Genomic DNA, 25915 nt, shown 5'->3' with positions numbered 1-25915 from the left:
GTGAAACCGATTACTTCCATACAAAAAAAAATTGTTGTAGAGCGGGGTCGCCCATTTTATTGGAAACCAGCTCCTGAAATAACATTGATATCATTCCTGCTAGTTTTTGTTCAAATGTATATTGACAAGAATTTTGACACATCAACTCATTGTAGCAGTTCCTAGTGAAAGTTTAAAGCCAGTAATACTGTTGTTTGGTGTCCATAATCTTAAACTCCATTGTCGTTCCCACAACAGGCCCTTTGGCGGGAAAGCGTTAATGTTTTGTCTGTTATTTGACATTTGGGAAATTTATGATATCATATCGGCATATACATTCCAATGCAAACAAGTGTTCATATAGCTCTTCGAAGCAAATACAATTTTTTAAAAACTGTCAGAGCACACAATTTTAATGCTTAATTATAGTAAAACCATATCTGTCTATTCATTTCTATTCTATTCTAATCAAAATATACCAATGTTTTTGATCAGGCAAACAAATGAATTTTCATCTTCTACCGGTACGTTGAAATACAAAGTATGGCTCTGAAAACATTGCACTGTGAACACTATGCAATGGAACTGTTGACAAATGAGCTCTGGTCCGGACTCAAATTACGACGTCAACAATACCATGGAACATTACACACGTATACAGGCTGTATTGACGTCCTGGACAAGATAGGTATTTCAATGTGACCTTGGAGAGGGGATCCTGAAAATGCGTTAACGTAGAAAGAGGCTCGGGATTGATATTCGATCTCACAAAACTTTACATTGCCTTTTTGGTGTACCATGGCGGGGGGGGGGGGGGGGCTTTGGAGTTCATGGCGTCACCGTTTTCACCTGCTGATTTTTGTGAACGTCGAAAATTTATTTCCCCAGAGTTAACACAGAAGTGGCAACCATTTCGTATTCAAATATCAGTAAATATTTGGTATAATTTGTTTCTCTAGTACCAAATTTTGAACGATGACCCATAATTTTCAGTCTTGATTTCGAAAGGAAGTTGTTTATTTATATATTCTTTTCCAATCTTCTTTAATTGAAGACTTCACATTTAACATATTAAGGCATTCGTTAAATAACTTTTTGCAGTTTATCAGCTTTACCAAATGATAGGAAATTATGTACAAAGTGTTGTGAGCTGTGGGTCAAACTTTTTTTTGAGGAACCATCAGGGACATCAGTTCTTCTAAACTTTATAAGTATTTAGATAAGTACTAAACTTTTAGAGAGTGGAAAGACAGATCATTTTTCTATCATTGAAGGACATTCTACGTCGTAAACTGTGGTTACATGCAATAAATCACCCCTCTGTAACTGTTTCAAGTCTCGAGTTCAAGTTTTGTCGCATCTGTGTACAATTCATCGCGGACATTTTACAGCATGAGATAGTGAGACTACAACAAAATACTTATGAAGAAATGAAAAAATGGAAATGTTGATTTACAATAGATATCAAGTCGCACTTTACATTGGTTTGCCGAATGCATTTATTTCAGTGCCAGACCGATGCAAATAAATATGCAGCAGAAAATGCAAATTACTTGCAAAGGATAGAAGTTTAAACTGGCTTCAGGCTAGGATTCATTTCAGATTATTGAAACTAAATTTACTGAAAAAACCTTAGCAGGACAGATTGGTGAAAGAGGCGACGACGTCGACTCTCCGATGGTGAGAATACTTTAGGTTCTGCAAGGGAGGAGGGGGACAGGAAAACATTACTTCAATCGGATAATTTCCTTACTCTTTGGGTTCTCGGAGAAGTACTTTTTAGCTTATTTGCATATTTGCATGTTCGGATCTCGTCCCTACGTCATGTGGCTGTGATGGTCGCTTGAAGTTTTCTCTTGCCGAAGAACTGGCCGGCCTCTATGTTTTAAAATGCTAAAGACTGGCCCATTCACAGGGAGATACAATATGTGTTGTGCCGACTGAACTCAAATATATAATTTATCTGTATGACTATGGCCATCTATGACGGCTATAACATAGCAAAAAAGCATTATATAGTAAAGTTTAGTACATTTCAACTGCATTCATTATCGACTCGGAGGTAACGTACATCAAAACTACTCTGTGCAAAATTTCAGCTATATTTAGTCGTTTCAAAAATTGCCTGAAAAGTACTAATGTAGGGTTGGGTCATGCCTTGCCATCGGCCACAAATTAACTACTAATTTTTCGGAAGATGATATGAAGTATTGCACTACTACTAATATATAAGAAACAAGAACTCTAAGAACGCTAATAAAAAGTATCTTATATGATTCGACGGCATTATCGTGACTTCATTTTAAAATATCAAATTAAATTTCTGATGGGTTAAAAAAAATATACAGGGCCTTGCCTATAAGTCTCATCGTTTGCAGTAAAATTGCATTGTATACGCGTTAGCCCTTGACCATCGGGTGTGGTGTACACCAGCGGGATGAAACATGATCAGCAATGCCCAATAAAACTACAGGGCAATGAAAAGTCGACACTTGTCTGTATGTGTGCAAGACATTTACAAATTACTCCGTCGTTTCACGGTTATTGGAAGAGTGATCTATACAAACTTGCCATGTGATGTTTTTCAAAACTTTGTTTAAATTTTAAGTTAACTGGCAAGATAAAACCAAGGTTATTCCACATTTGGGGAAGAGTAACCGTGATAAAACGAAACCTCGCCATTACACTGCCATTGTAACGACAGCGACGTTTAACGTCTCTTGGTCGTGAACGTTGCAAAATTAGGAGGACGATATAGATATTCTGGAAATGTCTATGATAGAGTCAGACATTTCGAAAGCTCTACAGGAGTCAGTATGTATGCGCGATTTGTACATGTACAAGAGATAAACGAAAAAACAAGTACGCATGAAATGAAATGAAAAGTAATTTTACAGAAAAACGCTGGTGACAATTCGTAAAGTGGAGAGAAATTCTAATAAACAGTTTTCAGCACTCTCCTTTTGCAAATCATGATCTCTTTTAAATAAAAAACCTAAACATTGTGAGATTTTTATATTATGTCCCCCTATTATATCTAAACATATGCATATTTTTGAAAGGAAAACGTTGCTGCATACAATACTTTTTTTTCAAAATTTCAAATTGAACCATTCTATCAATATCAGCAAGAAAGTCAGTATCGATGACACAAGGCCATAAGGCATTATTAGTCATAACAAAGTGTATAAAATGTTATTAATAAATATGATTATGAATATTATTGATGAAAATGCAATATTTCTATAATTAATGTATACTTTACAAAGTAAAAGTACCCAACTGCACTGGAATCCTGAGTGATGATCAGTATTTATGCAAAATTCACGCAGTAGTTGTACAGAACCTCAGAAATAGGGTTTCCTTATATGGCAGTTGCCACATGTGGGGCAGGATGCACTTACTATTTTCGAAACACCCGACATCACTTCTTGGCTTTTGCAAGAGGTCCATATATCTTTCTTTCATGGATGTGACTTTGTTGTGTGTACCGGTGATTTACTGTCTGTTCTGTGTTGTTTTGTGTCTGTCTTTGTTGCAATTGACCGGGTAATAACGAATATTGACTTATTGTTGTTGGATTATGGATGGGTATGATTGCGCAGTCGAGTCACAATTCAGTCTGACAGTTGCCTCGGCAGTATCTTTAAACATTAAGACTGGTCAGCTTAGTACTGTGCAATGTGCACTGATGGTCTGTAGGCACACTACAACTGTGGTTAGTCTGGCATAAATATCGATCATCATTCAACATTCCAGTGCAGGTACCAGGTACTTATTCCAGGTACTTATATGAATATACAATAATCACAGAAATATTACATTTTTATCAGCAATATTCATATTCAGTTCAATAAGAAATGCGATCTGATAAGACAGCTACGTTCTTTGATCGCTAAATGGTAGACCTACCGCATGTTCTGTATGAAAAACGAAGACTTCATGTAACCTGTAAATTGTTCCACCTTTCTAAAAATATACTCTAGATTTCGTTCCCTTTATTTCTTGTGCATGTGAACTCCGAAAAGACAGCAGAACTATTCTCTTTTAGAGCACGTCTTCAGTGGGAAAACAATCGCTTTTATGGTGTTTCTGATGTGTTTGAAGTAAAAATTGTTCTTGCGATTTTTCTGGCCCCCTCCTCGACATCCTCTAGTTCTCTTCCCTTCTAGCTCTTCCCTTCTAGTTCTCTTCTTCTGTGCAGTGCGGTGAAAGCTCAGATCCGGTATCCTAGACTTCGGTAGGCCACAGAATCTGATCGCTCGTTGAAGTTCAGATTAATTCTGACTCACCTCAAAAAAAACTTCGTTTTTGTTATTCAGGCACTTCAGGCCGATCCCTGTTTTATTATTAGCCTACTAGTCCAAAGGTAGATGGAAGCATTTTCCTATATCATTGTTGGTGATTAAGCTTAGTTTCGATTGTCTAATACCTGTGTGTGAAAAAAAACTCCGATAAGGGGGGGGGGGGCTAAGGGAACCATCATTATTTACGGCCTGGGGGTCGGAGGAATTTCATCGGAAACTCCAAAATATTGAGTAATCCCCTGCCAACCATGATGAATTTGAGTAACCCCCCTCTCTAACGAGGAAATTTTGACTGCCCCCCTTAGAAAAGTTCAATACCAATACATGTATTTGTAAAATTTACAAAAATACAGCACAAAGTGACAATAAAATACAGATATAAAAGCTCAAGCTATAACCAGTATCCAACAATATAGTATTTTTTTAATTTGGAAGTATTTTTTTAATTTGGATGGGTATCATGACAGGGTTTTCACTAGGATATTATTTGAAAGTACATGGAGTGGGAGAACATGCGAGATACTGGGGGGGGGGAAACGTCAGAGAGGGCTGTCAATATCTTGCATGTACAAATTTTGAGAAATTGATGTGTGAATTGCTGCAGTCTTGTGCAATCTGAGATGTCTTTTTAATTTGTTTTTTGTTTTTTTCTAAGTAAAACTGTTAAAACACCGCAAGGGAGAGAGCACGAGAGGGGCATCCCCTCTCGTATTGAAAATTTTGAGAAATTGATGTTTGGAATGGTGCAATCTGAGAGGTGTTTCAATTTATTTTGCACTTGGTAAAATTGTTTGAAAATGACATTGAACACTGATATTTTATTTTTATTTTACGGTTATTTTGTATGGTCAGTGTTTGAGTCACAATATTCAACAATGACATTACATTTTGTGAAAAACAGTTCTCAGTTTGCCAGAGACTGAGGACTAAAGAATATGCAGGAATGGAAAATCTGTGAACTTCTTGTGTTATTTCTCCAGCTGCCGGCTTCTAATGAAAAGCCTGAATACGGTATGGTTAGATGTCAAAATGGTTATTGAACTGAAGTAAAATTAACATAACGGATGAATTCACAACAGTTCAGTTTTGTCCTAGATCTTGTGAAAAATTTTAGAAATTGATGTGTGCAATGGTGCAGCCTGGTGCAATCTGAGAGGGGTTTCAATTTGTCTTTCACTAGTAAAACTGTTAGAACATCCCAAAGGGGAAAGCACGAGAGGGGGTGTACCCCCTCTCGCATCGAAAATATTGAGAAATTGATGTGTGCAATGGTGCAATCTGAGAGGTATTTCATTTTATTTCGGACAAAAATTGAGTAACCCCCTTCTTCCTCTCTACATTTTGAGTAACCCCCAGGCCGTAAACCGGGCAGTAAATAATGATGGCAATCATTGTACCATACAAATGAATGTCTGATTTCAATCAGTGCTTCAGTTCTCCAGCCCTCTCAAAACTTCATCAAAATGTTGTCAGCCTTAAAAGTTCCAACGTCACGTAATAGTCAACTTTCGAAAATCCTAGATGCATATCTCAAGAGAGATCGTTTATCCGACATGTGAAAGGAGCAGTGGTTACAAAATTTTCGGTAGCCCTTATGCCGCAGGGCACTATGGGTAGGAAGACCATGACCTCTGACCTTTTTGAAAGAAGCGTTGCGGATCCACGTTGTTTACAGTGCACAGAGACATACATGTGAACTGGCTTCAAAAACTATTCTGCATCGGGCTAATATTGCCACATTTATTGTTTTAGGGAGACGAATACACCATACAGAACGTCTCAGTGACGTTATTTTTTAAATATCTGGCGAGCATTTTCCAAAAAACTAAACCATGGTGAAGCTTACGCCGGAGCTCGTTCAAAACTCAGCTCAATTCATAAATGCAGTCCGGGACAGAGAGTTGGACCTGAGAGGTGAGCCTTTTCATTTTGATTATCTCTGAAAGAATGCAACCAGGAAAGAAAAAGTTAACAAACCATTGCACTATGTGACGTCAAGCATCATTCTTTACGAGCCCTAATCTCCATGCTCGAGAAAACAACTCTGCACTTTTTGCAAGTGCAAAAAATTAGGATCGTGACTTGTGTCCTCTCTGCTGTCAAATAAATGAAAGTGCTGGCAATATTCAATTAAGGGGGAAGAAATTAGTTTTCTGTCATGTCTGCACACTTTTGTGCCGTTATTGTTCAAGGTTATCGTTATGTTTTATGTTATGTATCGAGGAAAGTCTTTCAAATATCACCAAAAACAGTACACTACAATGTAGGGTTAGGGATTTCTATAATATGGACAGGTTTGTACAATCATGGAGGTAGCCATGACCATACTAGTAATCAAGTTGGAGGTTGTAGCAACTACCTTCGTGATCATGTGGTGTCAGTACTTATGAGGTCACATATGAATCTCCTACTGTGGTAAAACATAAAAAAATTACTAGTAGTTATGTTATGGTTCAGTTAGTGCACATTTCTGTGAAAAACCCTAAGGAAAATAGACTAGCAATAAGTAAGTATTAATAACCACTCATATTTTTGTTTTCATGATAGGTTACAAAATTCCAGTCATTGAAAACTTAGGTGCCACCCTGGTAAGTACAACTTTACTCAATGTTTTTTGTTGCATAGAGTTCAATGCCTATCTTGCTACAGGGTCATTTATGCTTATTCTGTCATTCCTGCGAGTATGAATTGCTAGTAATAATGATGTATGCCAAGGTACAAGGTACTGTGTTTTGCTGTTTGAAGTTATTCTGTGTGGTATTGTAAGACCTTTCAATCCCTGCTTTTGCATGTCTGAGTCAGTAGCTACAGTTCGTGAGAACATGATTTGATTGAGAATATGATTTGATTTGCAGTGGCCATGTATTCACCAGCTGTAGACATCCTCAGTATCAATAGGGCTTACCTCGACATACACTTGTAACATGGACACAGTGCAGACATTCCACATCATTTTACTTGTTTGTGCTGTTAACACATGCGAGACTCAAAAGACGCCACAAAATCATGATTTCAATAGTATGTTTGGATATTTGATAATGACCTTCAACTTGAAGAATAGGAATGGATATTGAAATGTGTGTATGCTATCTAATTGTAGTAATATGTACAGATTGAGATTTAAGTGCAATGACTTGTGAGAATTATAAATATGATATGCAATTTGCATGTCATGCTGTCGTGCAAGTTTACAATGTCTTTCATGTTTATTTATTAAACATTCTTTGAATGGAATGAAGTCAAAACAGGGAGTGGATGGCGATGGCACTATCCCTTGACATCCATCCAGGGGAAAATAATTTGGCAAGTACACTCTCCCTATGTGTCACCTCATACTGTCATACATCATTCACATGTAACTTTGACTCTCTCAACCATACAGGACCAGTTTGACTGTATTGACCTGTCAGATAATGATATCCGAAAAGTAGATGGCTTTCCTTTGTTGAAGAGACTCCGATGTCTTCTGCTGAACAACAATAGAGTGTGGTGAGTACATCACAGTCACCAGTGCTATAACACTGTGCCTTTGCATTTCAGCGAATTGCTGAAATATCAACAAAATGGTCAAATTTCCTATACTATTCTTAAAATCATCTGTACCCATTCATCATTAGCTGCAGTGTTTCATCTAGGCTGCGCGATTCCCCCTCTTTGATGCGCTGCGCGCCGCCCATTGTACATCGAAGGGGAGACCCATCGCCCACTGCTCTGAGCTGGCTGGAATGGCATATCAAATATCATACTATTCATAGGTGTCACACTTCGATGCATTTGACCAGTTATCGGCACCTGTTAATACCCTGGCAACAGGCATTGTATAGTGTAGCAAGAACATTTACATGAAAGGGACTAATTTTAGTTCAATTTTGATACTTTTTGTACTTTCCTTACGCTGATTTTGCATATGAAAGCTTGTCAGCCCATTGAGAGTTACGTTCACAAAAGTTCATTGCCCTAGCTATATAAGGTTTCTGTGTCACATTATCTCTGTACGATTGAGAAAAGGAGACAAACTGAAGTTTTTGTGCATAGTATGAATGTCCATAACTCTATGAAAATAATTCTGGTAGCAAAAATTGACACGGAAATTGGACTTTACTATTACAGAAGCGTGTTCAGTTCAGTGGATGCCATTGACACTGTGACGGGACTGCATGTAATGAGAGTCACAAGCAAGCTGTAGTGTCAATGGGCCCGGTTTTTGAATTCAGTGAACAAACATTGACTTATTTTTTGGGCAAATAAACCCTAAAGTTAACTGTCGGTGACAACCAACCTTTCTGTTTGTTATTTTCCCATTGTAAAATGACTGACAAAAAGTAATTGGAGCGAATCTGACATCGAGAAAATCCACATTCAAAACATGATGGACTGAGATTAATCCGACCTCCTAAGTTGTTCATTTTAACTCTACTGAGTCTGCGCACAAGACTACAAGACCAGCTAGGTCACTAGAAAAATACAGCTAACTGGTTTGTATAGGGCAATCTTGATCCAAACTTTACAGTGCTTAGGGATGATATAAGCACAGTAAAAACGTGACAAACAAGTATATTATTTTTTTCAAAGGTTGAAAAACATTCCTTATAACTACTAAAGATTTTTTCTTGCTTTGTGTAAGTGCACACTGTTCAGTTAAAAATGAAAAAAAAATCCCTTGAAGGTTCATGTACAGTGGAAATGGTTAGCTGTTGTTATTATGTTTGAATGTACTTTAAGCCCTAATAAAGCAAACATACAGAATATTTACAAACAAACATACAGAATATTGTAGCTTACAAAATACGTTACAATTTTTCCAGGAATATTAATGCGTATGAATATTAATGAGCCATCCGCCACTCTTCTAAGCTCTATATACATTCACAACAGTGATACTCAAATTTGTTGACTTTTGAAAAATTCCTATAGAGGATGGTGTTTGCAGCCAGCATCTTGGATTGTGTAAGCAAGTGATTTATGGCTTGTAGTATGTATATCACAAGTGAGATCATTGCAGCATTAAAACTTATGTGTAAAGCAGTGATTATATGTTTCAGTTAACGATGCGACTCAGGTTCAAAGGTCAATTTTAGCAATTTTTTTTTTATTTCAAATTTCGAACCACTGACACATGGTCTTTCTTTTGGGGAAAGGTGTTGGGTCACATCGTACCGGGAAATTCCTGAAATATTACTAAAACGGCAAACTATCAGCTACACCGCGTGCCATTATTTCCCTTTTGTCTTAACGGTCGCGGATTACCGACCACGATATCTTTGATAAACACGCAGAGATTATGCATAGGCTTTGCGGTATAGTGCGCATGCGCTAGCTTCAACGTTAGGCTCAGCGTTTTGAACTCCGCATGTATCGGTACGGCAAACACGTCGAGCAGACCAAAGCCGGCGCTCGCGCTCCGTACCGTCGAAAAAGCAAGCGAGATCCACAAGAGCGGACCTGAAAAAGACGGGAACGTGCGCAAAGGTCGATTTAAATGTAAAACAGTCCTACTTTGGCTCATACTCCCTGCAATAACGATCAAGAATGCAGTGAAGAGTCAGATTTGGCCGAGGACGCAGACGATAACGGAGACGTGCTCAGTTCAACAACTATGAAAGTATTTGACACACTGCTTTTCGAACATATTAGGCTATGCTGATTACATACCCGAGTCCAAAAATTAGCCTGAGCGAGATGAAACTTCAGTTAGTTGCGATAATTTTATCACTCTTGCTGTACATGCTTGGTGTTAGTATCGTGTTCTTTTATATTTTAAACTCGAGTTTTCTATCGTGCAGTCTTTTCGTGTCTGCTGAGAAACCTTGAACAACACCGTACCCGACATCACGCGACATTTATGTTAAGGAGTTTCCCAAGCGAGTGCAGGAGTTCATACACACATAATGAAGATTCACAAGAGCAAGTTCACCGATTCGCTAATTTTTCGAAACGAAATGCAATTATTATTTTTTTATTTCATGCCTTTTATTTCTTTAAATATAACCCAAAAATTAAATTACGTCAAACGTGAATTGCGAGGGTTCACAAATGATTCTTGTGTGCGTCTTGTCTAAACTTATCAATTACCAGCAGACTCCACAGCTGCTAGCTGGACCTCAACACTGAACGTAAAACAAACCCGGCTCAACTTCTAGAAGTGCTGAAACTAGCAATTTTTGCTATATGAGGTCAGTCATCAAAAGTTTGACTAAAAGTAAAAATCTCCGAAATAATTATGTGTGCGCTGGTATTGCGCAAGTCGAGTGACTCCACTGTAGACTAGTCGATACTCTGTCTCTCGGAACACGCTGTCGATGACAGCCTGCACTGTTCTACGCTACGGCGTGATTATTATTAGTTTGATAAAATCGGTACAAGAACACATATAAATAAAGTTTGAAAAAATAACACGAGTCAATCTCTCCCGTCGTAACGAAGGGCGACAAGTTTGCAGTGCTGTGCAAAAGCTAAGAAAATACGACAGACATTTTATGTTGTCAAGAGTTACGTGTGTTCGTCTCATCTTGAGGTAGGAAAACTAGCAAGTGACGTCCCGTTCGCACAGTGTCGTTCAAACATGAACTTGACAATCATTTTTCACAAAGAACATGCATAAATTGCCGATCGCGAGACAGGAAGTAGACAACTTGAGTCAAGAACAAGTGAATGCCCGACGCGATCGCGCGACGACAGCACATAAGTCTCGATCGGATAGACTTTTTTACGCAAGTTTCGACGTCTTCGTCTTGACTGTGAACTCTGGTAACCAGATTGTAACCGTTGAGACAACAGTATACAGTTAATCTACCAGTTAAACTTTCCAAAAATGGATTAAATCGCTAAGTATCCCTCTGTGTTTGTTGTGTAAATACCACCCACTGCTGGCACTAAGCATTTGCCAGTTCAGTGTATAATTTCTTTCTATTTTCACACGATCTGCAATCCTAAACATATTCAAAATTCCCAAACTGACTCTAAATATTTCAACTTAGTCCTGGTGTAAGAAAATTCGCAGAAAATAGTGCGCGAGTCGGACTTCTTGGTCACAATGTATGACGCATAGGTCGTTTACACAAATCGTTGATTTTCTCAGTTCCGTTTTTGGCAGTGCGTACATTTTTAGCTCCCATAGCCATATTTATATATGGCAATGGAAGCTATTCTTATGGGCTAGGAAAATGTCTGTATGTATGTATGTCTGTATGTCTGTATGTCTGTATGTCTGTATGTCTGTATGTCTGTCCGTCAACATCAAAAACTCCAAAACCGCTGTACATTTCATCTTGATATTTGGTGTGTACATGGATGATGGGCTGTAGATGAGATTTTGTTCAAATGAAGTTGTCATTGCCAAAAATATGCAAATTAAGTGAAAAAATGTAAAAACAGTCAAAATTGAAAAAAACTCAATAACCACTGAGCAGATTACATGAAAAATTAGCATGTAAGTACTTTGGGCTGACATGAAATGATTGTGCGCATCTTGGGTCAGTATCTTGGACTTGCTATTTTTCATGAATTTTTTTGTAATTTTCTCCCATTTTTGGTCAAAAAATCTCCTGCTCTGAAACCACAAGTCCGATTGATTTGAAACTTGGTATGGAAGTGCATAGGAGTGACCTTTCCCAAATTTGGGCAAATCGTGGTGAAATTGCATATTTTAGTTTACACGTCCATAGACTCCCATGTATAAGGCAGATCTCCATAGACTCCCACGTATAAGGCCACAAAAAATAAAAATTTAGTTTCTCATCGTATTCATATAGCAAAAAGGATGCAGTGACACAATTTTAGTCCCCACGGATGAAGTCCAGTGAGCTTATAGATTGGGTCATGTCGGTCTGTTCGTCCATCCGTGAGTCCATCCGTTCACGCAGATATCTCGGATATTTTGACAAAATGTCATGTGACCTTGATGACCTTTGATCTCAAATATACGTATTTGTCCATAACTCAGTAACCACAAGTGCTACCACCCTTCATATATGGCATGATGGGACAGCTTATGACGCCACAATTGTACCTCATTAATTATGCACATATCTAATTTTGAGCGAGCCAATAGAGCTAGAGGTCTGATTTTTGGTATATAGGGATAACTTAGCAAAACAATTTTTTTGACAAAATGTCATGTGACCTCGGTGACCTTTGACCTCAAATATACATATTTGTCCATAACTCAGTAACCACAAGTGCTACAGCCTTCATGTATGGTGTGATGGGACACCTTATGACGCCACATATTGTACCTCATTACTTATGCGCATATCTAATTTTGAGCGAGCCAATAGAGCTAGAGGTCTGATTTTTGGTATACAGGGATAACTTAGCAAAACAATTTTTTTGACAAAATGTCACGTGACCTCGGTGACCTTTGACCTCAAATGTACATATTTGTCCATAACTCAGTAACCACAAGTGCTACAGCCTTCATGTATGGTGTGATGGGACACCTTATGACGCCACATATTGTACCTCATTACTTATGCGCATATCTAATTTTGAGCGAGCCAATAGAGCTAGAGGTCTGATTTTTGGTATATAGGGATAACTTAGCAATACAATTTTTTTGACAAAATGTCACGTGACCTTGGTGACCTTTGACCTCAAATATACATATTTGTCCATAATTCAGTAACCACAAGTGCTACACCCTTCATGTATGGTATGATGGGACAGCTTATGACGCCACATATTGTACCTCATTAATTATGCACATATCTAATTTTAAGCGAGCCAATAGAGCTGGAGGTCTGATTTTTGGTATATAGGGATAACTTAGCAAAACAATTTTTTTGACAAAATGTCACGTGACCTCGGTGACCTTTGAACTCAAATATACATATTTTTCCATAACTCGGTAACCACAAGTGCTACACCCTTCATGTTTGGTATGATTGGACACCTTATGACGCCACATACTGTACCTCAATAATTATGTGCATATCTCATTCTGAGCGAGCCAATAGAGCTGGATGTCTGATTTTTGGTATATAGGGATAACTATAGGAGAGAAATTTTTTGACCAAATGTCATGTGATCTCGATGACCTTTTACCTAAAATATATGTTTATGTCAATAAATAAGTAACCACAAGTGCTATGTCCTTTGTATTTAGTAGGATGGGAGACCTTACGACAACACACGCTTTACCTCATTAATTATGTACACATCTAATTCTGGGCAAGCGAATAGAGCTAGAGATCTGATTTTTTGGCATATAGGGATTAATTAGCAATATAATTTTTAAGTCCCGCAAGCGGGGACTTAATGGGTTAGGTCATGTCCGTCCCGGCGTCCTTCCGTCCGTGCACCTGTCATCAACGATTTCTGTGGCATCTGTGAAGCGATCGTTTTGTAACTGGGCATAAATGTAGTACCATATGGTCTCTTGATGCACAGTCCTTATTATCTCAAAATAATTCAATTTTAGTCACCAAAATTACTCTTGATGTCTTTTATTCAGACTTTTTTTCTCTGAATCCGAATCTGAAGCCAATGTTTGGATGATGTAAATACACTGATGACGTAAATCACCGGACTGTACGATTATTTATGGGGGAGACGCTAGCAAAGGTTGTAGTCGATTCCAAAAGGATTTCGCAGGACTGGTGACGGTTTCGGTTGGTCAGTTTTAGGAGTTTTAGACGTCAAGCGTTGTCTGTCGTGATGAACGAGAGCCACAGAAAGCTTTAGTAATTTGCAAAAAATGTCATCTCGTCAGTTTTAAACGTCATCGTTGACAAGCACTACGGTTGTTTATGCGGGCTCCCGTAAAATAATGGTATGGTCAGACGATTTGAATCGCCGGTGATCACTTCGCTGATCACTGCGTCTCACGTGACTAGCTAGACGCAGCACGAAGTAAGACGCAGATACCGGCAAACCGCCATTTTGAAATGAGACATTTTTTGGTCTCCCGGAAGTTGTTAATTGCGCATGCCCGCACATAGTGCATCATTTTTATCGCGTGCTTTTTAGTGTACTCTTGTGGCTGACAATATTTCAAAACTTGTAAGAATGGTCATTAAATCCTTGGTTAAATTCTAGCCACGTTCGCTGTGATAATTTTAGCTTTACTTCAAAGTAAAATTGAACAGCCAATGACAGCGCCCCATGATTCAACCAATCAGATTTCGTAATTCGATACATGGCGGTTTCCCGTTACCTGCCTCTTTGTGCTTGTCACTGAGGCGGGGACCAGCCAACGGTGATCACATGCAGTGAACACGTGCTCTGAAATGTGGCTGTTTGACAAAGTTATCTATCTGTTTGGGATCAGACGGTCCGTCATGACGGGACGAAAAAATGAAGGCGGCGTTCGACGTCGACTGCATTGGCCACGAATGATGCCGTCCGCAAAGTAATGCAGTACCGAAAAACCGTCATTAATATTCAACTTTTTTCGCTACTCGGAAGTTGAAAGAACGGCTAGTACGGGATCGAAATAAAATACTCGAGAAAGAACGTCGACTTTCATCAAAGTCTGAAGGAGCCATGCTCTGCCCGATGGCTATCCCTTGGTGGAGCGTAACGGTGCGAAGGCCCGCACTGTTCTTGGAGTTTGGTGATGAATGCCGCAAATAACAACGTTGCAGACGGCTTGTTGAACAATATTCGTTCGTATAGCCATGACATGCATGTTGATGATGCCGATCATTGACCAATGTAATTTTGTCTTTCATAGTCAGGTTGCAAACCTTTCGATAATACAACCAATGATACAGTCGACCATCGCAGAATTACGGACAGTGTTAGATGTAAAGGAATCATGAATGCAACCTTTCGATAATACAACCAATGATACAGTCGACCATCGCAGAATTACGGACAGTGTTAGATGTAAAGGAATCATGAATGCAACCTTTCGATAATACAACCAATGATACAGTCGACCATCGCAGAATTACGGACAGTGTTAGATGTAAGGGAATCATGAACGCGAGTTCAGAGAAGAAATCGAAGACAACCACACGACCTGATATATGCTAATGAGAGCTGCGTCATCTGCTTTGCCTGCTGCGCAAACTCGCGTCGACGCTTCATCGCGCCGAACATTTGATACAGCGAACGGAGGAGCGATTTCCTGCCAACTGTACTACATGTACTAATATCCTATTGTGTCTTGACAAAGTCATAAATGCAAGTAAATACCCAGAGATTGACAATGAACTCCGTGACTACGGTATCGAGGCACTTGAAACTTCATCGATCATCTTGGATCAGACTACGTAAACCGTGAGCACGGCAACGCGTTTAGAAATGACTTCAGACAAGCGAAGTTTATGCTGAGAACTCGGAGTCATGTCGTTTGCTAATTCAAGAATATGCGGAAAGGTTTCCTGCAGTTCGACAATTGACATGTATTGCAGTAGTAATTCCTGTATCCTTGGTTGCATGCGAAAAGGGCTTCAGCTGCTAAAACAGGAGCCCGTAGTAGATTTTCCGACGGCAATGTAGATAATTTGATGTTGCTCTCAATGGAAGGGCCGTGTGTTGCCGATTTCCCGTACGGCAGAGCAAGGGAGATATTTGCCTCGAGGGCTCGCAGAAACCCTAGGAATTCTTAGATGTTGAATGTTATTGACATGATACTCAGAATTCAACATTAACACAATTATCAGTAGTTTACAGCTACTAAGCATTCCAAACAATGTAAACAGCGGGGACTGTGTCATCTTTCGAGACTTGTTTTTTTCAAATTGTCATGTGACCTCGATGACCTTTGACCTTGATTATACATATATATGCATATTTCAGTAACCACAAGTTCTATACCCTCCAATTTTGATAGGATATTAGACCTTAAGATGTCACATCTTGTACCTCATTTATAATGCGCATATGTATTTCTTGGCTGGCCAATACTGCTAGAGGTCTTATCTTTTTTCCCGATTTAGAACCATAACTTAGACATGCCTCGTGTGTTTCAAATTGGGAACAACGACATAGACCTATGTGCCCATAGCTCTCAACATATACACTCAGTGATACTTCTTAATGACCACATTTTCCTACCCCATCAAGACTAATACTCCTATTACAAGTGGGGACTATGTCATTGTAAATGACTTGTTGAGTTAATGGTTGTATCACAGTATTCGATATATCTAATTCTGTATTTTTTCCATTTTATATTCTGAATAATTACATTAAACATATTTCACTGTCTCCAGTACATTTCATTTAAGTATTTTCACTTCATGCACTTTATCCCTTTCACACATGTTCAAATATCTGACCAGAGAACAAACACTAAATAGTCCAGGATGGGAGCTACAGTGTCATTGACGCTATTTTTCAAATAAGTATAAGTCGGCGGCGCCTGGACAGACTAGCCTGATTTTCACCTGTGGACAGTGAATGAATATATCTGAAAGACCGTGTCTCAGATTTCCGATAAAAGGCCTGGAAGTAAAGATATCCTGACAAACGTGAACAACGGCCGATAATTATGCAAAAAACATCAAGTTGACACTTTGAAGGTGCATTGTGCGAAAACAAAAGCGAATTTCAAAAATCCGGGACACGGTTTTTTGCCCAGTATACCCAGCCGTCGATTGCCGTAAACAGATTACCAAGGCCGATTGGAGATTTGTACTTACACTTTTTTGAGTAAAAAAACTAAAAAACACAGGTTTTGAGTAAAACAGCCGTATGCGCACTGTTTTTAAAAAACTAACAAATTTTCTGAACTCTTCGGTGACCGAGCAGATAAAAAAAGTACCACATGTCGGGTGTGTGACCACGTCTTCTTTGTGAAAATGAGGATTGAAAATAAGTGACAATGAAACTGAGTCGCTACCTTAAATCCCCCTAAATTTTAAAATGCCCCTCAAAAATTCCTGTAGAGGGGGACCAGTCGCCCCCTGGTGTAGCATCCTAGATGAAACACTGTAGCTGTATGATATATTTCAATGCTGTCATCATTCCTGGATTTTCTGAACTCTGAATGCATTTTTCCCGTCAGAGAAGATTTTAATCATTTATGAACCATCAGCATAAACCATACCCCTGCTTGTATCAAAATTTAAAAGATACAAAATATGTTTTAAAAGTTTTCATTGAAATTAGCATCATCACTTTATCTAATCCTTCCTCGACAAAATCTTATGATCAGGGCATGTTTGTGTGTTAGACAAAGTCTAATTGTTGGTTATGTATTATCTTATAGGATATACTGTAATCTTATATTGGTCTGATATTATATTATGTCATAATTTATACAATCAAAATCTGTATGAATTAACAGAAACATATTTGGTAACGGTTTTCATAAATAGATTCAAGCATAAGGTAAACTTCCTCTTCAGTGCATTGTGCAATATTCTTACTACTCGTATATATATATATTTTCTTTCGTGAAAACTGTTTGTTTATGAATTTTGCAATGGTGAATTTTGTTATCAAATAATTTAGAGCTTTGTGACGTGATTTGCATTGGAAATATTTTTATGCTGTTATTGAATATGCTTTGATTTCTGTTCAAATACATATTCAACTTTTTCTTTGTTTCCAGTCGCGTCGCTGAAAATCTTGAAGAAAATTTACCCAAGTTAGAAGAGGTAATCCTGACAAACAATAGTATGCAGGAACTGGTAAGTCATGTTGTTACAAATTAAAGGGACAAAGTCACTGGAACATTTTGCGACATCAAGAAAACATTGAATGCTTGCATAAAGTCACTCAGTGTACAAAATGACAACTGCACATAACTGCAGTATTGTCAAAAATTACCCTTTTGCTGAATACAAATGAATGATTTCATTTGCGACCTCAAGACGAATTAGATTTTCCCCATTCTGACTTGCTTTCGTATGACAAATAAACATTGCCACAATGTAAGGGAAAGCTGCCATCCTTATAACACCAACTACTTTTGATATCAAACAAAATTCATGGAAAAAGGTCAAGAAACAGTGAATGTCCCTTTAAAGAATTGACCATTTGTGTAATGTAAGTGCTGTCAGCACATGGCATTTGCTTTCAGATTTTCTTCAGTCCCAATGTTTCTTTTGTTTTTCCAACAGGGTGACCTTGACCCGCTTGCTTCAATCAAAACATTAAGAGTACTAAGGTCAGTATCACACCCACATTGAGGGTCTTTGAATTACACATGTCAAATATGGAACAAGGCTGAAAATTGCTGTTTTTAAATCCAGACAGTGCTGCATTTGCACCTTTGATCAAAGTTTGAGTGTGAACTAGATGAACGGAATGAAGTTTATCCTGTACCTCATGAAAATGTAGAAGTAGCATGTGAAATATCTTGTAGTTGTGATATGATAATACATGAATAGTGGTGTCACTGTCAAGGTCGTGAATCCTGTGTGCACACTGAAATTCAGCGAAGCAAATCTATGTGATTGTTGAATTGTACATGCTTTTTCAACAAGAGGATATGTTCGCTTGAGACCGCAAATTCATAAAATATACTTGCACAGGTCATCAAAGTGGTTTCAACATTCAACCAGATATAAACAGTACTGCAGTTTGATTTGATCACTTAGTATTAAGTTTTTGGGGGAAAAACTTATTTTCCAAAGTGGTGTTTTGTATGTATAGCACGTTATAGTCTGTCAAAACTGAACCAAAATCCTTTGTTGAATCTCATGCAGAAACGTACCCATTCAGGTCTACTCTCTTTGAATATAGTCAATTACATTCTCTATTATGATGTTTCTAAAATTACAAAAGTAAAGATATTACAGTAACTACAGTTGAATTGAATTGAACTCTGTTTGACGGTGTTGAACTTTTTACATTTGTAAATCTTTTTTATGTCATGTTCATGGACAGTCTCCTAAGGAATCCAGTGACCAGCAAAAGACACTATCGTTTGTACGTCATCAACAAAATACCTCAGTTACAGCTGTTGGATTTTCAAAAAGTCAAAATGAAGGTAAGCAGCGCAGAAAATTTTGGTTACAGGTGGCAAAAATAAAAGTACAGGCGGTTACAAGTAGTGTGTGAGTGCATTAAGTTTGTGCAAAATGTCCTGATCTTTTACAGTTACTAAACTAATAATTTTCATTGCTGGCAAATTTTAGCTGTCAGCCGGTTGTTTTTGCCAGCTGCTTTCTACATCCCTTGGTAAGATCTTGAAAATGCATTGACCAGTCTTGCCCGTAAGACTGCATTAGTATAGGCGTAGCGTATGGGCAAACGGAGCTCGATGTAAATTGATCACAAAATGTACAAGCTTGTTGATCTTGTGAGCACCCTGAGGTGATATATGTAGTGCATGTCAAGACTGTAATGTATCCAGCATGAGGTAGCTCATTCCGACTTGTGCATGGACTGTGCAAGTACACAAAGCTGTCAGTATCAAATATCTAGGACATTGATAGGCGATGATCAAACATGTGCATGTCATTACCCATTCACCACTGAACATCGTTTTCTGCAGCAAAGTTGGACCATTCTACAAGGCAATGGGGGTGGGAGGGTCAAATGATCTGAACTCTCCGTTGATAAGAGACATTATTAAGCATGAACCAAGAAGACTGTTCTGTTAAAAGATTAGCCTGAAAGGCCACAGTACAATAAATTACCCACAATTCAGTTTGGTTTTAACACACAACGTTAGAATATTTATAACTTTTTCAGTTCTGCCTGAAAGCAATACTATAAAACCTCTAGATAATTGATTAATTATATCTATTAAATGTACGTTTAGTTATTTCAGCATAAATTTCAAAGAAACCATTAAATAATCATAAAAGTCACATTCTGCAGGTACTACAAATACCAAACTTTTGGGAAGCAAGTTATGACAAACTGAAGGGGTAATTCTCTGTGAAAAGTCAGCATTGTAAATTTCTTTTGTCTTTCTGTTTGGAAAAATAATCAATATCCTTTTGTTTCATAAAACAGGTGCAACTAGTCTCCCTACTTTCCATCACATTATTCTGTACGGCTGAAAACACAACAATCAGTTGAAAATTTTACAAAAATACTATCTTCTCTCTCAATCAAGCATACTTTTCTAAATCATTTAAAATGGGACTTGAGAAGAATGGTGTCCTTAAAAGTACATTTTCAGAATTTTAAAAACTTAGTCAGTGAATTTGTGTACACATGGGATACACAGTAGACTTCACTGAGGAGTTTCCGAGTGTACAAATCATGGTGAATGATGGGAAATCTCCAGTACTGTTGGCCATTGGATCTAAATAATAATGTGCGTATGATGTGCATTTGGTAGTATTTCAAAACTCAAGGTACATTTATGGTCTGTTTTGAGATGACAATGGCATAAGTGTAGAGTAAGAAGTGTTTACGTTATGTAAATCTGTTTTAAACTTCAGTGAGACTATTTCATAAAATTAATACATGTTTTACTCGCATTTTTTCACAGGAGAGAGAACAAGCAAAGAAACTGTTCAAAGGTCAAAGGGGACAGCAGCTGGTCAACGACCTTGGAAGGCGATCTAAAACGTGAGTTTTCTATGCAAGGTGCATCTTGTTAACCTTTTGAACCCTGAACCCAGGTATTGCTGATCCATTCCCCTCCCCTTTGTAACCAATGAAGTCATGTGGAAATTTACAGTCAAACAGATTGCAAAGGGTTCAGCCCTATATGAACTGTACCACAAATTTTCACAATCTAGACAAGTGAAAAGTTTATTTACTCCAAGAGCTTCAAAATGAGCCCCCACAAGAAGTAGGTGAAAAGCAGTTTGAGGGTCCAATATCTGTCCCCAAGGCGCATTCTACCTTAACCCTTTGAGTGCCAAAGTTAACTTTTGTCTCCTGTATAAAATGTAACCCACACAAATTTTCCAGATTTTTCCAAAATTTTGATCAGAAACTGTAGCAAATGAAAAGTGATGTCCATCTAGTCCAAACATGTCAAAAAAATTACAGAGAAATTAATGAAGTTGGTAAAATTTTACACTAAAATTTGTTTTTAGCTCACATTTGGTATACCAATGTGAGGTTATCGTATAAGCTGAATCAGTTCATTTGCATCTGATTTGCATGTCTGTATGTCTGTATATTTGTGAGTATGTGCGGATGTATGTCCGTCACACACAAAGGCTCCCATACCACCAAAGCTACCATCTCAGTATTTAGTGTACAGGTAGATGCAGGGGTTGAGATGTGAATTTGTTCAAATGAACACATCAGTGTCAAAAATGTGCAAATGAGGTAAGAAAAAGTGAAATCCTGCAAATGTGCAGGAGTGATGTCATGCCAGTAAGAAACAGGCCAACTCCACTGACTTGACTCATTTCCTGTCATTGTTTATTAACTGTTACATATTAACAGTATGGGAGCCTTTTGATTGTTTTAAACATTTTAGTTTGTCATGCTGTGCTGGTGTTTTATCAATTTTAAATGTGTAAAGCGCACTGAGACGTATGTGTAGTGCGCTTTAAAGAAATAAATATTATTATTATTATTAACAGACCTGCTGAAACCATAGACAGTAGAGGGGGGAAGACCGTCTATACTCAAACTAAGAGGGGCTTGTTTCTGCTATGCATGTTGCTAAAGTTGACCTCCAGTACCTAAAGTTAGACCTTAATTACTTTTGTCATTCTTGTTTTTCTGGTTTAAATATTTCTTGTTGTTTTTCTGGTTGTACTGTGCAGAAATCATTGCCATAACATCAACGTAGAATTTTCCTCCACTGAACAGATAGAAACAACATTTATTGTTGATCATTGGTAACCCATACTGGTATATACCAATGCTGATCAAATTTGAGCAACACCGTATAATTGCGGTATTTTTGAAAATTTACAGCACTCAAAGGCTAAACGTTTTCTTAGTTTATCAATGTGCTGCTTGTTTTATCTGACATTGCTGATTAGGTATTTAGAAATCATTAGAAAATCTGTGAAACTGATATGTAAGCATCCTGGAAGGTAAAAATTATGTTTACCGTTCTCTCTGTGTATGTGTTCAATTCCAATAGGTTTGTGCCCGGTGGTGGGCTGAGTTCAGCTGAAAAGAAAGGTGGCCCATCACAAGATGACATAGCAGCAATCAGGGTAAGTTAATTGGCACCTGTCAAAATTTTGCCCCGAAACTACTTTTGTTGACGTTTCTTGCAAGTGTTCGGCCAAAATATTGATGGTTGTTCTCACAATGTATAAATCAGAAGAACCAAAATTTCATATTGCATGGTGAATATGAATCATCCAATGAGTTGAAGGTATTTACTTTGCTGTTGATCAATCCACAATGCTGGGCTAGGTAAAATGACCGCTTTAACGTGAGTGCAATCAGCCATGATTAATATCGTATATAAAATGCTGATCACAGTTATGGATTTGATATTCAATGTAACATTGGGCAAATGGAAAGTAAGCGTAAGTTCCAAAAGTCTTGTCAAATATTTCAGACAAGGATTTATTTTTCACATCAGTAATGAAACTGTGACGTTATTAGGAAGAAGTCGTATTTATCATTAGGTGAAATTTCCAAGTCCACCTTCTGTTCTACATTTGCAAACAACTGTCAGTAACAGTAGTTGAGAAGGTATCCAGCATAAAAATTGTACTGTTCAAAAGTGAACACAAGTGTATTAACCCTTTGAACCCGGCTCAGACAAAAATGTTTGCATGATGTCATAGGTCACCAGGGGGTCAGGATGCAAAGGGTTAAGGTAGAATGTGCCTTGGCGACAGATATTTCGACTCAAATTTTTACAGTACTTTTCTGGTGTACTTCTTGTTGGTGCTCATTTTAAAGCTCTTCAAGAAAGAACCGTTATAGTTTTTTGAAAATTGAAAATTTTATTTTTCCAAATAGAGTTATCACAGGGATTGTGACCATTTTGAATTTCAAATATCGGATAATGTTACCCCAGATTTTTATTCTTGATTTAGTAAGATAGTGGTTGAAAGTTTCATCGAGGAAAGTTGGAGAATAAGCTGAAGTCTCACTTTTGAGGCACATACTAATACCTTATGATTATTTGCCGACTTTACCGAAGAAGTAAAATGTCGTAGTGTCAAGTTCTTACATGTGTTTCTGATTCTGTCCCAACAGGAAGCCATTGCCAATGCTAAAACTTTAGAAGAAGCAGAAAGACTCTCTCAGATCCTTCGGACAGGACAGGTCCCTGGCAGGGAAAAGAAAAGACCGGAAGGATCAGGTATGCAAGTTAAATCGCTCAAATTTAAAACAGTATAGAAGTTTGGAATTTATTCTTTGTTTTGCTCAGAATGGGATCTTAAAACAAATCCCCAAATATGGTATTTCTGAATTTTGCCCACTAAGCCTTTTAAAATTGAAATTGAAATCTGGCTGTTGCACACATTAGCTGTCCATGTGTGTTTCTGATCAATGTCCACGCATGATTGGTATGAAATGGCCTAGAGCTGTACATTGATGTCTCTGTCTGAATTTCTAGTTCAGTGCAAATCAGGTGATTTGGTATTGCCTTCAGCAATGCTTAGGCTCTTCGATGCGCTTATTCCGTTTAATGTGTTTTGTTTTCTGTGTATGATACTACACACTTACTTTGAATGAATATCACATTATAGCTGTATCGGCTGAGGAGGAACAGCGGAACTCTTTAAGGTAACAAAAAGTATTCACAGCCAACAAACAGAAGACTCCCTCATACACTGTCATGGGTGGTGAGCGTTGTTTGCAGACTTTCCTTGGTATTGTGTTTGAAGTATGGTACTATCGCAACTGTTGTGTGAATTTCAGATGTAAGATTGAGTTTTGACACAACAGTTCAACAAGGTGTCCTTGTCGTCACACAAGAAATTCTTCTTTCAACATGATCAATGATTTTAGTAATCAAAAATGCACATATTGACAGTTTCAAGCCAAAAGCATGCTTTGTTAGGATAGTGTAGTAGATATGAGTGTGATTTGACCATGATTAATGAAAATATATTGTGAAAAACAGGCTCTGATCAAATGGAAATAAGCTGTTTTCCATGTTTGCAGCATTGCATCACCCATCTGGTATATTTATAAAAATAATTTTCTTTGCAAGTGAGTACACATATGGTGTATTTCATCACAGAGTAATTATTTAACAATCCATCAACATTTTCATTTTGCAGGTTTTAGAGCTTCCATGCGTCTAGCGGTGTAGTAGCAGAGAACTGCAGGAGGGAGGGGGGATTGGGGTGGGGGAGAGTGGGAATGGTAGAAGAGACATGCATACATAAACAAAATTATCGTCGTAGCGTTTCCATCTATATTTTGCTGTTTTTCCAAAAAACACTTTCTTCTTTTTTGTTGTGATTTTCAGGAGCAGCTGGAGGGTCAGAGGTCGAAGAAATGGACGAAGATTGATGTTCCTAAATTTTCAGAAACGCTAGTTTTGAAAATTGCTGGTTACTGTGCAGAAGTGCATACAGGATATTTTGAATTTTTTTAGTCACATTATTTTCCAGATGTTTGTAGCAGAGATAAGAACAGATACATACAAACATGATTATCGATACTACAGTATTGAGTGTTAATACTCATCAACATGATCGGTGTTTTATATTTTGGAAAGCTTGGTTTCCCAACCAAGTTGTATAGATATTTCGTTTGTGTCGTTTTGTTACTGAAAAAATCATGTATTGCTTTTGAAAATTATTATCCTTGAAAGTTCTGGCGCTGATCTGTGCACACTGTGAAATTGCTAAAATCAAAACAAGTATTTATGCATGATTGAGAACAGATCTACACATATCTTTGCACATGCTGTTATGATTACTTTTGTTTCAAACTTTATTGAACGCTTTTGTTTCAAATTTCCACTCCACATCACACCAGTGTATTTCAGTGAAATTATGGCAAGTGTCTTGAAATGGTTCAATGTGACATCATAATGACTTTGACTCTTCCATTCACCCTTTTCCCAAGCAATATGTTGACCCATTTCTACTACTCAGTTGGATTGAAGCACATGCATTTCTTTGCCCAGATGACTCTGTGCTATTATCAGTTTCCACATCATGTAATGCGAGGAATGGAGGGGTGCATCCTGGGTCAAACAAGACAATTGAAGAAAGTACACCTCAAAGATTAATGATATTGGACTTGTGACTCTTTTCTGGTTTACAGCAAGTGTTCTACTAAGGCTCAAAATATTTTATGATCTTGTTTTTCAGAAATCTAAAATATTTCAGTCCTCTACCCATCCCGTAGTGTCAAAATAAAAACAGGCAGGCATTATAAAATTATAAATTGGTGCTAGGATTTTAAGTTTTATATTAAACTTAATAATTTAAGTTTTCGTCAGCAGAATTTTTTCAGAAAGTTAAGAATGTCCATCTTTTAGGCACCTTTTAACTCAAACACTTGCTCCCCCAAAAACACAACTATGGCAAAACTGAAAAATTTCTGCTTTACCAGTCAAAGAGAGACAAGTCATACCTTTTTCCATTCACAGTGATACCATTGTTTTCACGATGTGAAACAGATATTAAAGTTGATGTAAGAACAGATACTCTCATATCAACACTCGTGGTATTACTTTTATTTTCACACTATCAAAGGATAATCATTTGTTCATTCTGTATTCAGACAAGATTTTGTGTAATAAAATAGAATTCTCTCAAAAGATGGATATAAGATTTTTTTCTGTGTGTGTTATGTGTGTGTTTGTATACATTTGTTTGATAAATAAATAATGACAGGCTCAGTGAATATATTCATCATAGTAACATAAG

The 25915-nt window shown here is 37.7% G+C and overlaps 1 protein-coding gene across 1 annotated transcript; it reads left to right on the top strand.

Moving 5' to 3' along the window:
* The first annotated feature begins 5903 nt into the window (after positions 1–5903).
* Positions 5904–25806, top strand: LOC139138296 (U2 small nuclear ribonucleoprotein A'-like). The gene is made up of 10 exons (XM_070706611.1): positions 5904–6200; positions 6834–6874; positions 7669–7775; positions 17791–17869; positions 18302–18348; positions 19071–19173; positions 20632–20711; positions 22198–22273; positions 23277–23382; positions 24502–25806. Exons 1-10 carry the CDS (start codon positions 6119–6121, stop codon positions 24543–24545), a joined length of 765 nt encoding a protein of 254 aa, XP_070562712.1. The 5' UTR covers positions 5904–6118; the 3' UTR covers positions 24546–25806.
* Positions 25807–25915: the final 109 nt, after the last annotated feature.

This window comes from Ptychodera flava, chromosome 8, assembly GCF_041260155.1.
Source record: "Ptychodera flava strain L36383 chromosome 8, AS_Pfla_20210202, whole genome shotgun sequence".
Classification (NCBI taxonomy): Eukaryota; Metazoa; Hemichordata; class Enteropneusta; family Ptychoderidae; genus Ptychodera; species Ptychodera flava.
This window is presented reverse-complemented; position numbering and strand designations above follow the sequence as displayed.